This window comes from Ailuropoda melanoleuca, chromosome 2 (genome assembly GCF_002007445.2).
Source record: "Ailuropoda melanoleuca isolate Jingjing chromosome 2, ASM200744v2, whole genome shotgun sequence".
NCBI classification, from domain to species: domain Eukaryota; kingdom Metazoa; phylum Chordata; class Mammalia; order Carnivora; family Ursidae; genus Ailuropoda; species Ailuropoda melanoleuca.
The window spans coordinates 19,300,007-19,315,229 of NC_048219.1; the positions used below are offsets into that span (position 1 = coordinate 19,300,007).

Here is a 15,223-nt window from a genome sequence, read left to right on the forward strand (position 1 = left end):
GCTGTAGTTTTCAATCTGCCACTAATGGTCCAGGTGGCATGGACAAATTGAGGTAGATACAAAGGATAGTAGGAAGCTGACCTGGCTCTTGGACTTGTTGCCTCCATCCTCGTTTTCTCTTTTCGTTTCTCAGACACCTTAGGTCTGACTTTACTGTTGGGCTGTGTTCAGGTCTCAGCTCCATCAGTTATGAAAATCAACAAATCCTCCATTTCCTCTTCTGGAGAATAGGAATGCTAATACTAATGTCGAGAGCATTTGAGAACGTCCAGTAAGATGATGATGATGTCTGTAAAGCATTGAGCACAGTGCAGGGGGCTAGTCGCCACTCAGGACACGCTCCTCTTTCCCCTCCAGGTTGCTAGGAGAAGCAAAGTGTCACTTGACCACCCAACTCCACCCCTTCTCTTGCTTATTCTCCTGTGGGGTCTTGGGAGCCATTGCCATTCTAACTCCACTTAGGGCAGGTGGGAGGATGTGGGGCAGGTGTCAGAACTTGTGTCTGGGAACCTACCCAACACTAACAAGCTTCTTTCTGTAGCACGGTATTCTTCCAGTTGCCAAATTAAGACACCTCGGACAGGCTCCTACCTTCTCCTTCTCATTCTTCTCCCACACCCTTGGGATGCTTTTCACAATGGCTCCTAGTCCAGCTCCTTCCTCCCATTCCCTTCTGTTGCTGTCCAGCCGTATGTCCTTGCTCCGGCCTGCCTCATCTCTCCTGCAGCATTACAGAGCCTTCTTCCACACTAGTTGCCAGAATCATCTTTCTAAACCAACCTGACCATGTCACTTGCCTACTTTAAACTATTTTCGGAACAGTGTAAATTACTCGGCTTGTCATTCATCCGATGAATACTGGGGTGGGATCGGAGGACTTACCATATGCCTAAGCAGTTCTTAAAGATGCAAAGATACAGTAGTGAACCAAACAGCAAATGCCCTGTCCTGGGGGCCCTTCACAGTCTGGACCTCGGCCACCCTCGACAGCCCTATCTTCCGCAAAACCCTTCCAGCCGACCTCCCACCAGCTGTGAGCTCCTGTCTCTTCACCTCCCAAGCCTTCCCTCGCTGCCCACGATGGAGAGACCAGTCCCCTCCCCCCAGATCCCTCCATTCCCCAAGGCGCCCACAGGGTGGCCTAGGCTCCTCTGAAGATTGAAGCCCCTCTTTCTGCCAGCGAGAGCCCCCTGCCCCTCCCCTGCCTCTCGGGGATTGTGAGCTAAGAGCCAGGGGTAAGAGGCTTGGGAACTGTGCGGCTCCCCCAGGCCCCGGCTGGCCCGCTCCACCGCCCAGGAAGCGGGTTAAGAGTGCTGCCCTCACCCCACCCAGGAATGTCTGGTCCCCAGGTAGGCATCCGACGAGGCAGCACACGTCCCTCCCCAGAGTGCTGTCGGCGACCAGACCCCCGGGGTAGGAGGGTGGAGCCGTCCGGGAGCCCAGCCAGGCTCCCTCTCTTCCATCTTCTCGCGCGGGCTGGCGTCCGGGCTGCTGCCGTAGCCCCGTGGGGCGGGACGCGGTGGGACCCCGGGAGGGGAGGGGGCGTGGCTGCGTGTGGCGGGAGGGGGCCTGCGGGGCTGCGCGCGGTGGGGGGGTGCGTCTCTAACTGGGGTAGGTGTGCCCCGAGACCCAGCGGCTGCCGGAGCGCCCCGCCGAGCGCAGGGCCCCTGTAGTTTGCGCCGGGCTTCCAGGCACAGGAGCCGCTCGGCCTCGGTGCCACACCCCTCTCCCCTGTCCTGCTGCCTACAGTCCCCGCGACCTGCCGGTCCTGCTCGCTGCTCTGCCCTCGCTGCCCTCAGGGCTGGCTTCCTTTTCTTCCTTTTCTCCCCTCCACTCCCAAACCTATCTGACCCAGACACCTCCTGGCCAAAGGCCACTGCGATGCTACAGGGTCACATGGGCATATCCCCAACTACGGGCTCCCTGACCACCCCACTGCACCTCCAGTCACCACCCCCCCCCGCGTCCCTGGGATCCAGCCGCCTCATTGTGCTTTGGCACCTTTCTCCGCTTTGCCAGGAGCCCGCCCCCCCTCCTCCTTGGAGACCCTCCCTAAATACCGCATCAGTGAAGCCTTCCCCCGCCGACCCCACGGACTTCGTCTGGCGTTCCCTGGTGCGCCCACAGCACCGGGACCTCCCCTGTCCTGCACGACCCTCGCCACAGGGCCTTCATGTCCCTGCAAGGATCTGCCTCCCCTACCAGACTCCTTGCCTCTTGAGGATGCAGCCGAGCTCTTGTTCTCTCTGGCCCCAGAGCGCAGCCCCGGCCCGCGGCAGGCATCAACCCATGTATTTAGAAATGAGTAAATGGAAGATCGCAAGTGTTGGGTAGATGCTGGGAGTGCTGAGGGTCTGGACTGTGGAGCGTTCATCTGAGAAGGCCTCTTGGAGGACAGACTGAGCAGGCTCTGGCAGGGGAGAGGTGTGACTTGGTGCAGTATCTCGGGGAAGCACCAGTGACATATGCTACCAACTTAACAATCCTTGAAAAACTTCTATTGTCAGGCCTCATGCTGGGCACAGGGGACCTCGGCCTGCGCTCAGGTTGCTTCCCCTGTAGTAGAGGAGGAAGACAGGACGGGCTGTGCCAATGCGGAGTGCCAGGTGTCACACGGTGAGCACACGGACACGCAGCAGTGTAGGGGAGCGCCCGGCTCCTGGGGGCGGGGCGGGCTTCCGGAAGAGCAGGGGGAGAGCCAGCGCGAGGGGCGGAGAGGAGGCCTCCACACGAGGGCCTGGACACCAAAGGGAAGAGACAGACTCCATCCTGGGTGCCTGCTTGCACAAAGTGGGGGACTGACGTGATCTAGTCCTGCAGGCCACTGCCCAGCAACGCCTCAGCTCGGACCCCCTCGTCCAGAAGCCTTCTCTAAGCCCCCTGTCAGGCTGGACCCCTCTTCTATGCTCCCCTGGCAGCCTGGCCACCTCCACTTTTCTCTGCAGGGTTGAATACTTCAGCTCTACTGAACTCCTTGAGACATGAGACCAGCTCTTAATCTTCTCCATGTCCCAAGCACAGAGGCACTCAATCTTGCCCATGACCAAATGTTCGCTGAATGAATGGATTGCTCCTTTTTTCTCTGGATTTCTAGAGGTCCACATCCTTTCACACCCAGGACCTGTGCGGTATGCTGAAAATGGCATTTAATTGGGAAAGAGGAGGCCAGATTCAAATCATGGCTCCATCATTCACTGGGACAAGTCACTTGACTATCTTGAAAACTCCGTTTCCTCCCCTGTAAGATGAACAGAGTCTGGGAGTCCCCACATGCATGCACGAGTCTTGTCTCCCTGGGCGGACTGGACGTGCCAGGAAGGTTTTCCCCAGCACCTGGCTCAGTCTGAGCTTACGAGGAATACAGTGCTAAGTGATGTTGGTTGGTAGACAGCAGAGTGCAGAGTAGAGGGGAAAGAACACTTCAGGCGACGTTGTAAGTCCTGTTCTGCCACTTCTGGTGTGATTTTGAGCAAGCTTCTTCCCCTCTCTGAGTCTTCTTTGCCTTAGCCTGCGAGTAGGGATAGTAGCCCTCACCTGGCCGACCTCACGGGGCCAATGGAAACCATAGATGTAAAAATGCCTCCCGAGTGAAAGGGGTAGTACAGTAGATAACTGATCATTAATTAAAAAAATAACCGAGGTGGTGCGGATGTGGTGTGTCTGGTACTTGGTAGAAACGCCCCGGGTATGTGCTGACCACCTCTGAGGGGCAGAGATGCCGGTGTGCCTGCTGTCCAGGCAGGGCTGGGCAGGGCTGGGTGCAGAGCTGTTTGCTCTTGCTGGGGTCAGCCCTGAGGCCTGGGAGAGCCTGGGAGGGGTGCTCCTGGGGAGGGAGTACGCAGCCAGCCCTTGGCTCCCCTCCCCTCCCCGATTTCTCAGCCAGCATTCTTCCTGTCTTGGGTTTGGAGGGGCCCCGCACATGAGAGGGTCTCAGGAGTCCCGATGGCCTTGGCGAATGAGACAGGCCCGGGGGAGCAATGAGCCCCACGGCGCTGCCCTGAAAAACTCCCAGTTCCAAACTCCAAGCCCAGCCCCTCCCGGCCTCTGACATCTTGGTGGCCGGGTTTATGGGAAAGGACCATCATTTGTCTTAACTCTTGCCCAGAGCAGAGGGGCCTGGGGCTAGACCCAGGCTGAGCGGAGCCTCCTCCCCTCTAAAATGAGGGAGGATTCAATGAGGAGAGCACCTTGGAACTTGTTTATTTTTCTCAGGGGCAGGGGTACGGTTTGTGGGTAGCGTGCCTGCAGCAACGAGCGGCGCTTCCCTGTTCCAGAGAGCGCTGGGCTCTGTCTCCGAAAGAGACTTCGTGTCACAAGCAGTCTGTGTGTACGGAGCGCGTGTTTGGTCTTAGAGGAGGAGCAGAGCCAGCCAGGCCGTGCAAAAGGGCAGGGCCACCCGCTTCCACATGGCGCAGAGGGGCTGGGAGGCGCGAGGGGCCCGGGCAGGGCTGCTGCCCTAGGCGAGGCTGATGCTGCCCTGCAGGGCTGGCCGGCCGAGCTCCTCCGTGGTCTGCTAGCCCACAAACCTCCTCCTGCCCAGAGCTGCGCCCCCAGCCGAGGGGCCCCAGACTGAGAACCCGGGAGGTGGCAGTACCCCCTACTCACCTAGCACGTGACTTTGAGCCAATGTCTCAGTTCTCTGAACCCCAGTTGCTTCATTCATAAAATCACGATACCACCGCCTTCTGAGGTCGTCAGGGTCAGGAGAGAGAACATAGTGGAAGGTGCTTGTGCACTATTCTGTGCTGTCCATGTTCATGTCTCATTTCTTGCCTCTTCCCCTGTTGGAGCTGGGCCTGCTGTTCTGGTTGGGGCCTGTCAGAACCAGGACCTCGGGGCACCCCAGCGGCAGCCCGGTCCTGAGGGAGTGAGCATGGCCTGCGGGACGGAGGAGGCTGACTCCACAGCGGTCTCTTCTGTGCTTTCTACCCCTCAGGGAGCCTCTCACCCCTGGGCTGTTCCTGGGAGGTGAGGGGGTTGCCCCTTCCCAGGGTTCTTTCTTATTCCTCTGGGGCTCACCCCACTGGAATAAAAGTATTAAAAGTAACTTTGTCATTTTTTTTTTAAAGGGCTCACCTCTGACAACAGGTTCATCTCTCAGATGGGGGAAGGGCCCATACCTCTTGTCCCCTGGGCCACGGGGTTACCAGGAGAGTCACCACGTGGGCTGAGGGAGGTCTGCACTAAGGCAAGGGGTGCAGTCAGAGGGAGTGGAAACTGGTTGTGTGGGCTCACGCGCTTTGCTGGTGAGCTTCCCCAAGACACTCACCCTCAGCACCTCTGTCTTTAGCTCCTGGTCTCTTCCATCCGCCTCCCGTCTCTCTCATTCCAGTCAGTGAAACAGTGTTGGGAGGGTGCGGTTCTGGGATGAGGTCCAGCGAACAGGAACTGCCTGGTCCCTAGGAGCCTCTTTTGGGACTCCTTGACCTTGGGAAACCCCTTGCCCCTCTCCCCTGAGCCCCAGATCAGTGCACCAGTTTCTTCCTGAACAACGACCAGAGCTGTCTCCAGATGAATGAATTTTCCTGGAAGGATGTTACCAATGCCTTGTCCCTGGCCAACCTGATCCTGGGGCTCTTCTCCATCTTCTGCAGCTTCTGCAAGTAGGTCTGGGGCCCAGCAAGCTCCTAGCCAAGAGCTGGAGCCACTGGCATGAGGGAAGGAGAGGGGAGCCTAGCGAGCCGGGCACTGAGGCACAGGATCAAGGGGGGCAGGAGAAAGTGTAGCAGGTTGGGAGTCAAGGGACCAAGATCCTAGCCTCAGTTCACCCACCAACCTGATATGTGAATTTGGCTAGGTCATATCCCTGAGCCTTGGTTTCCCCATCTCTAAAACAAAGAGCTTGCACTGTGATCTCTATAGTTCCTTCCAGCTGTGGTAGTCTGGAATGGTTTTTATGAGAAAAATCAAGAGATTCTATTCTGGCAGCCCTTACGTAATCCTTGGGTAGGCAGGTTACCAATTGAAATTTTTGATTCTTAAATTAGAACATGTGTGGGGAATATTTACAATTAGCACTATTGTGGAAAATCTGAGACATGTATATGGGCCCCTAAAAAGCAAAGCAAATCGTATTTTGTAAGCAAATTATACATTGAATCATATTTCAATGCCCTCACCAATCAGTTCTTTAAAGAGAAATCCCTTATAACGCAGATATCCTCCTCCTAACTGATTCTCTATAACCATCAGCATGTGACTTCTCTGGATCCATTTCTCATCCATAAAATAAGATGATCTTACCTGATGATCTTTGAGTTCCCTTCCAGTTTGAAAATTTTATGATTCTCTAAGTCTGGACTTGTGGAGTCTTATAAAGTAGATCATACCTGCTGCAGAAAGTCTCTATCTTCTTAGTTCAGTCCAACCTTCTGGGAGTGTAGTTTTTATGGCATGATGGTGAACCCAGTTCCCTGTGGACACATAGGTATGGATCCAAAGGAAGGTAGTGCTGAGGTGGTTTAGAGACAGCTGAAGTCTGGGGTCAGGCTCTCTGCTTCTGCTTGGCCATCCAAGCACTGCAATGAGGGTGTCGACTCAGGAATGCAGCTTAGGGCAGCCTTGCCTGAGACTCCAGTGGCTGCTTTCAGAGGGGTCTGGGAGCATGTGCTGGCTGCAGCATGGAATCCTCGAATGTAGGGTCTGCAAGAGATCTTGGAAATCATTTAGAGCATCAAAATACGTGAGATGAAAATGGATAGAACCGCAAGGAGAACTCGACAAATCCACTATCACAGTAGGATATTTCAACACCCCTCTATCAGAAATTGACAGATCCGGGGGGTGCCTGGGGGGCTCAGTCAGTTAAGCGTCTGCCTTCAGCTCAGGTCATGATCTCAGGGTCCTGGGATCGAGCCCCACATCGGGCTTCCTGCTCAGTGGGGAGTCTGTTTCTCCCTCTCACTCTTCTTCTGTGCTCTCCCTCTCTCTCTCTCTCAAATGAATAAATAAAAAAAATTTTTAAATAAATTAAAAAAAAAAGAAATTGACCAATCCAGTTGGCAGAAAATCAGGAAGGAGATAGTTGAACTGAACTGCACCATCAATCAACTGGATCTCATTGATGTTTATAGAATATTTCATCCAATAACAGCAAAATACACATTCTTCTCTTCACACGTTCAGGCTATAAGATTGCATTTAAATTTAAAAGACTAGAAATCATACAAAGTGTGCCCTTGGACCACATGGAAGTAAAGTAGAAATCAGTAACAGAAAGATAACTAGAAAATACGTGGAGGTTAAACAACACAATTCTAAATAATACATGGATTAAAGAAGAAAAGTATTCTGAACCAAAAGAAAATGAAAGTACAGCTTATCACAATTTGTGAGATGTGGTAAAAGCGGTAGTTAGAGGTTCATGTGTAGCACTGAATGCATATACTGGAAAAGAAAACTGCTCTGTGAAAGACGACGTCAGGAAAATTAGAAGACAAAAGCTGCAAGCGGGGATAAAGTATTTGCAAAAGGTACATCTGGTAAAGGACTATAATCTAAAGTAGACAAAGCTTAAAAACTCATCCATAGGAAAACAAACAATTAAAAAATGGGCCAAGAACCTGAACAGACACCTCACCAAAGAAGACCTACAGATGGCAAATAAGCCTGTGGAGAGACGCTCCATACCATGTGTTATCAGGGAGATGCAATATTATATTTAAATAAAATAATAAATATTAAAATAATTAAAATAATGAGATGCCGCTACACACCCATCAGCCAAAGCAGTTGTCCAGAACACAGAGAACACCAACTGCTGGCGAGGATGTCTGCCACTTTAGAGGACAATTTGGCAGTTTATTACAAACCGAAACATATTCTTTCCGTGTGATCCAGCAATCACACTGGTATTTATCCAAATGAGTTAAAAGCTCTGTCCACACAAAAACCTGCAGTTGGATGTTCATGACGTTTTATTTATAATTGCCAAAACTTGCAAAGCAACCAAGATGTCTTCTAGTAGGTGAACAGATGAATCAACTGTGGTATTTCCAAACAGTGTTACGTAGTGCTAAAAAAAATGAGCTATCAAGCCATGGGAAGACATGGAGGATCTTCAGTGCGTATTACTAAGTGAAGGAAGTCAGTCGGAAAATGCTGCGTACTGTATGATTATAATAGTATGATATGATACTCTGGAAAGGCAAAACTCTGAAGACAATTAAAAGATCATTGGTTGGCAGGGGTGGGTAGGGGGAAATGAACAGAAAGAGCACAGAGGATTCTTAGGACAGTGGAAATGCTCTGCACGATACTATACTGATGGCTACATGTCATCACACTTTCGTCCAAAACTCCAGGATGGGCAACAGCAAGGGTGAGCCCTAAGGTGACCTACGGACTTGAGGTGACTGTGATGTGTCAGTGAGGGTTCATCCTTGGTATGTACCAAGAACCTAAATGTACTGCTCTGGCGAGTGATATTGCTAATGTGGGAGGCTATGCATACGTGGGGGCAGGGGGTATATGCGAAATTTCTGTACCTTCCTTTCAATTTTGTTGTAAACCTAAAACCTCTCCAAAAAGATAGTGTTAGAAAAACTGAAAAGAAGGGAGATATAAAATCAATGATGTAAGGTTTCCACCTTAGCAAACTAGGGGGGGAAATGCAAATTAAGTCCAAAGTAAGCAGAAGAGAAGAAATAATAAAAATGAGAGCAGCCATCAATGAGTTGGAAAATAAAAAATCAGTAGAGAAAATCAATGAAACCAAAAGCTGATTCTTTGGAAGGATCAATAAAATTGACAAGCCTCTAGGCAGGCTAACCAAGAAAAATAAAGAGAAGACACAAAATGCCAATATCAGAAATGAAGGAGGAGCCATCACTACTGATCCCATGGACATTAAAAGTATAATAAAGGAATATTATGAACAACTCTATAAATTTGATAGCCTAAATGAAAATGGACCAATTCCCTAAGTTGTAAGTTAGCAAAACTTGCATTAGGAGAAATAGATCATCTAAATAGGCCTGTGTCTATTAAGTCATTTGGCACAAACCCCTCATTTTACAGATGGAGGAAGAGAGGCCTAGAGATGTAGGGAGTGATTTATCTGAGAATCCCCAGTGAGATGGTTGCAAAGGCTAGAACATAGGACCCCTGTGCCCTCAGATATGCTGGGGTTTAGAGCTGGAAGGGACCTTACTGATTATCTAGGGGGCTCAAGGCACCCCTTTAAGACTGTGGGTTGAGAGTATGGCAGGGGTGTGTGTGTATCTCAGAAAGAACGCGAGCTTGGGGAACATGCAGGGCAGGGGTGTGCGCACGTGTGCAAGTGGAGGAAGCGTGGTGGTGTACTGGGGGGATGTGGGGCGGTTGGCCGGGGGAGGCCACGGGAGAGCCGTCCTACTCGGGCCCGCTGCCGTACACTTCAGGAGATGCCGCTGTGCCTCGTGGATGCTTCTGATCAGCTTCCTGTTAGACATGGCAGTTGGGGCGATAACCAGACACCTCAGCCTCTGCTCCAAGTCGGGTGAGTCCAGGCCCCAGACCCCTGCTCCCGGACCCCAGGAGCCCCATCTCAGGTCACCACTCCCCCGTCTGACATCCAGCAGGCCTCCGTCAGTCACCACCCCTGTTCACAACCCTCCGAGGTTGGCAGAAGCAGCCCTAGGGCCTTCCGGGAGCCCCGCAGTCTAGAGCTGGCCCTCTGCCCACTCATGTGTTAGCCTCAGCCAGCCTTGCCCCGGCCGTTTCCTTATCTGCCCGGCCTCCCTGTTGGGGCCGATCCAGGGATCGGGAGTGGGCTGGTGGCTACGGTGGAGGTGGTCAGGACTGGGGGAATGAACCCTCCCCCAAGCAAAGCGGCTGGTTCAAAATACAAGAAAATATTTTCGCATAAAATCTGGCTTGAAAAAGGGTTCCATAGCCTGTCAGTTTGCACCCAGTCGCGGTCCGGTCCTGGAGGCTAAGGGCGGGAAACTAAGACCCGAGAGGGGCAGGCTTGTCTAAGGCCCACGGTCAGCGCGAGGCAGAGCCAGGAGGAGCCCTGTCTTTGATCCCCGGGGGAGCAGCTGTGGCTCCTGCCGGGACCTCAGACCCTGCGTGGCCCCCCTGCAGCTCCCCCACCAGGGTGGACTAAGGTGTGAGACAAACGAGAGTAAGATCTAACCTTGGCCTTCTGGAGCAGGAGTGGAGCTGAATGACTTCGCGGTCTTCACCACTTTCGGCCTGGCCTCAGCCCTGCTGCTCCGTGTGGACGGGCCTCTGAGTGGGTTCCTGGCCGTCCTCTATGTGCTAGCTGCTACTTTCCGCCTGTGTTTTTATTCAACCGGTGAGCGAACCGCAGCTCCGTAGCTGAGCGCCGGGAGCCAGGGAGGGGGAGCTGTTGGATGCCAGAAGCCTGGGGGGCAGCCACTGACTCCTCCCCCTCCTTTGTGGGGTCCCTCTGCCTTCCTCCTCCTGCGCCCCAGGCCCCCTGAAGGCTGCGGGCTGCGCTGGCAGGGCCCTGGGGAGGGGGGCAGGGGCCTGTGGTCCTCTGACCAGCTGGGCCTTTTCCTATCGTGTGACCTCTAGACGGTTCACAGAGACTCACAGGATCTGCAAGGGGAGGGCGTCCTCCAGTTTCCCACGACACACGCACACACGGAGCTCTGTCACGCGCAGCTGCCCCGCCCAAGGTCACAGGGCAAGGGAGGGCAGCAGCCGACGGACGACCTCAGGAGACCCTCCTACGGAGCCGTGCTCGGGCCGGGGCTCGCGCCTGCTGCTGGCGGCCGGCCTCCCCGTGGGGAGCGGGGCCAGAGCCCAGCGTCACGTCGGTGAATAACTCCAAGCCTCACGGCAGCCGCTGCCGCACGGAGGGGGCGTTTGGAACGCGGGGCCGGGAAGACCCAACGAGAGGGCTGGTTGGGCCGGGACTGCTGCAGGCGCGGCTGACCCGCCCGCTCTCCCCGCAGGCGCTCCGCGCGCGCACAGGGGCCTGCCCTGCCGCTACGCTTCCTGTGTCTTGGCCTCCACCTCCCTTCTGACCAAAGGCAACGCGTTCATCCTCTCTTGCATGGCCTCGCTTATGATTCTGTTCATGTTGGACCAGAGCTACTACCCACACGATGAGATCCTGGAGTCCGAGAACTGGAAAAAATTGGTTTATCTGGGAGGTGAGTGGCCACGGCCGCTGGTGGTTGCTTCTGAGCCCTGCCGCTCGTTGCCACCCTGCACCGCGCCCAGCTCCCCGGAGCCTTGCCCTGCTTGGCCTTTCTCCGTGGGCTTTATCGTCGGCTGGCGTGGATTTACTTGTTCATTGTCTCCACACACTCGACCCGCCCCCGGATCGAGAACTCTCTTCTATTCACACGGTACTCCCTGGCCCCAGGATTGTGCCGACCACAGGCTCGATGCTCAGGGAGTGTTCGTGGAATGTTACCACGTTCAGTCGGGAACCCCTGCCATACGCCAGGGGCTGGGAACCAAATCGGTAAACTAGACCAGCTTCCCACCTCAGGCTTTACCGTCTGACGGGGAGACAGACACCAGCCCAATAATGGCAGAAACGACTAGAAATGCATAGTTGTGATGTGTTGTGGAAGCACAGGGTGCTTAGAGGGGGTGTGAGAGGGGGACCTAGTTAGATGGAAATGGCCTGAAGGGGAAAGGGATGCTTCGGAAGGTGACATTTAAATGGAACCTGGGTGAAGGTGGTCAAAAGGTACAAACTTCCGGTTATAAGTAAGTCCTAGTGACCACAGGTAACAGCACCGTGTTGTATATTTGAAGCAGCTAGGAGAGGAGAGCTTCAAGGTTCTCATCCCAAGAGAAGAAACTGCGGAGCTCTGTGTGGTGGCAGATGCTCACCAGACTTCCTGTACTGACAGCGTCACACACAAGTATCGAATCCTTGTGTTGCACACCTTGCACCTTGCACTAGTACAATGTCATATGTCCGTGATATCTCAACGGAACTGAAAAAAAAAAAAAAGAAAGAAAGAAACCCACAAGATGACTGGCTAGGTGGGTGAGAGGGGTGGTTCAGAAGGGAAAATGGTAGTTGGTGAAGGCTCGAGGCTAGAGGTGCTGGAATCATTCGAGCGGCCGTGTGGCTGGAACAAGCTGAGAGACACTAGGGGTAGAAACCAAGGCCGCGAGAGGGGCAGGTTTTGGGAACTGAGCCCAACAGCAAATGGGAAGCCTGCGAAGGGATTTCTGAGCAGCAGTTTTAAGTGGCTACTTTGACTAGATGGTGGGAGACTGAGAACCGAAGGAGGAGGGTGGCCCGCCAGCCCATATCGATGGCATGAACTTGGGCTAGTTACCTCACTGTTTTGAGCTCGGTTTTCTTCATCTATAAAATGAAGTCGTTACTCCCTACCTCAGGATTCTTGAGATTAAATGAGATAATGTATATCAATCTTCTGGCACCCGTGTGCCCTGTAAATAGCCCCCTTCTTCCCTCTACCTGCCCTCCCATCTCATAGCAGCAGTGTTTCCCACAACGTTCTTTGCTCCTGTAGATACCACTGATCCCCTCACCTGAAAACAATCCATACGCTTGGCCTCAGCCTTCCGTGGATTGTCTCGGCTCTGTGAGTAAAGCAGCAAACTGGCCCTCACAGACTCTGACACTGTTCACGCCGGAGCCCTACTGGATAGATTTCAAAATGGCCACCGCAGGTATTCCTCTTACTTGGAGTGCAGTCACCTTTTTATCGATTGATTTAGTTTATTTATTAATTAAATTTTTTTTTTTGAGAGACAGCCTGGGAGAGGGGCAGAGGGAGAGAGAGAGAGAGCCTGAACCAGGCTCCATGTCCCGTGTGGAGCCCAATGCAGGGCTTGATCTCACAACCCTGAGAGGGTGACCTGAGCCAAAATCAACAGTTGGACTGACTGAGCCACCCAGATGCCCCTATTTTATTTTTTTTTAAGATTTTATTCTTAAGTAATCTCTACATCCACTGTGGGGCTCAAACTCACAACCCCACGATCAAGAGTTGCATGCTCTACCCACTGAGCCAGCTGGGTGCCCCACCAATCACCTTTTTACACCGAGGTTCTAGCTCCTCCACAGAGCTGCTGAGAAGCTGGCCTGTGGCTGCTGAAACCTTACGTCACATATTTTCCGAGACAACCCTGCTTTAAAATATTGTCTCATTGCCTCAACAGATCAATGACCATTCTTAAATATTAAGTAGCCCAAGGTTCCAATCAGTCTCTGTACCTGCTTCTTACCGTCAGAAGTGGTCTTCTGTCAGATCATGGCTCTGATTTCTCTTGAGGACTGCATGGCTGTTATCCCCATGGACATGCTGTTGCCTCATACTCTCCCACCCTCTTTTTGAGCTCTCTGAGGCTAAGTGCCTACTTTTTACAAAAGTACACATGGCTTTGAGTCAAGACCTTGTGCAGGTTACATCCTCTCTGTCTCCTTATCTGAAAAACAGACTTGATTCTGAATCACAGGATTATTGTAAAATGTAAATGGAACAGTCTTTGTGACATACCTAGCAGAATGTCTAGTGCAAAGAAGATATCCCACAAGTGCTGGTGCCCTTTCGCCTTTCAGTGGTGAATCTGAGACTCAAATGTGTTGGGGGTCCCCCAAGACCACCCCCAGGCCCATTGATTTTCTAGGGACTCACAGGATGCATATAGCTGTATTCACAGCTAAGATCTGTCACAGCAAGAAGACACAAAGCAAGAACAGCAAAGGGGCGAAATCTGGAAGGAACGACATGCAGACCCCCAGGGTCCTCCCCGTGGGGCCACCCAGCACAAAACCATGACAACACTCATGAAGCCTTGTCTACCTGGAAGCTCTGTAGAGACTCAGCGCCCAAGGTTTTCATGGGGGCTGGCCACATCGGCACCCTCGGCCTAGCAGTACCAAAATTCTAGATTTGCACACAAGGAAATCAGTCTCAGCACTGTCTAAGCACAGTGAGCCACTCTTGCCCATGAGGGAAAGTTCTATATTGGTCTAGGGAACTGTGTACCAGCCATGTTCCCAGACTCCAGCCGAGGACTAACTGGGTAAGCAGAAGCAGGCCTTTCTAGGGAGAGCTGTCTCAGGTCGGCTGTGCTCTTCTGCACATGGGTAATGTTGTAATGGCCATTGTCATGTGTTAAACTTGACACAATTATATATATGTATTTCTAACAAGGGGTCTGGGCAACTCAAGTGTATTCTCAGCTAAGACTGATTCCTGATCTGAATTTGACAAAAAGCAACGTGAGTTTGCATTCTATTGTAATCGTCTAGTTACAGACAGACAATACCTCTTAATGGCAGGGCTCTTGTCTCATTGGTTTTTGTCTCTTTGGCTCCACTAGTACAAACCGAGGGATGGGAGGATGGGGATGGGAAAGAAGAGGATGGAAAATACACGAAAGAGAGCTTCATAAAAACGGAGTGTTTGCCTTTTTCCTTCTAGGTATCATCATGCTGCTTTTGTCTCCATTCTCCCTAACTGCGTTTTACTGCCTGCTGTGGTCACTGTCCTACATCTTCTTTCCAGACGCTCTGTGGGGCAAGGCAGCATGTCTCAGGCTACAGTGCCGAGAAAACTAAACAGCTTCACCCACTGCCACAGGCCTCTGTGGCGTTTGTGCCAGCACGTTGGGCCAAGCCTTGCCTTATCCTCGCTAAATCTTTCCTCGTCCCCACGTCTCCTGTGTGCTAGATAACGTGTTACCTTGAACCACAGCAACCCACCACAGGGCCAGCGGCCTTCACTTCCTCATTACTCAGGGTTCTGAATCCCTTGGGGAGACGAGTTGTTTCTGTCCTATAGAACAGAGTGTTTTCCAAGCTAAACTTGGGCTGGGCTGAGTTGCAGCCCTGTTACCAGCTGGGGACCCTTGTACACTCAGGTCAATGCCTTGGAAAGGAGTGAAAACCTCTAGAATCAGTCTAGTCCCCACCTTGGCCTGTCTGGTGGTTACTGCTCCAGTGACGGGGGGCGGGGGGTTAGTGAAGCGGTTCCTTACCTTGCAGGCTCCGGCTCTGTAGGGCTCATCACAGGACTATCATGTGGCCCAGTGTAAATGTGCAGCGGGTTGTGTAACTTAACATGCTGTATTTGAACAGTCGAAGCTGCTGCTTTTTGCTTCAGCGAAGAAATTAGACACACTGGCAGCTTGAGGGCATCACCTGGCTTCCATCTGATTTTTTCCTAAACTATAAAATACTGAACTGTAGATGTTCAAATGCCACTTCGTATTCTAAAAGCCAAACTGAATAAAAATAAGGAGTATTGTATGGAACCTCACAAAGAATTCG

At 52.5% G+C, this 15,223-nt stretch overlaps 1 protein-coding gene across 1 annotated transcript; it reads left to right on the forward strand.

Moving 5' to 3' along the window:
• Window positions 1-5,457: 5,457 nt before the first annotated feature.
• Window positions 5,458-14,512, forward strand: TMEM269 (transmembrane protein 269; the record flags this gene model as incomplete). The annotated part of the gene is made up of 5 exons (XM_034654049.1): window positions 5,458-5,603; window positions 9,381-9,478; window positions 10,136-10,279; window positions 10,905-11,105; window positions 14,376-14,512. Coding segments are annotated over 5 exons (726 nt in total), but the record flags the coding sequence as incomplete, so codon positions are not given.
• Window positions 14,513-15,223: the final 711 nt, after the last annotated feature.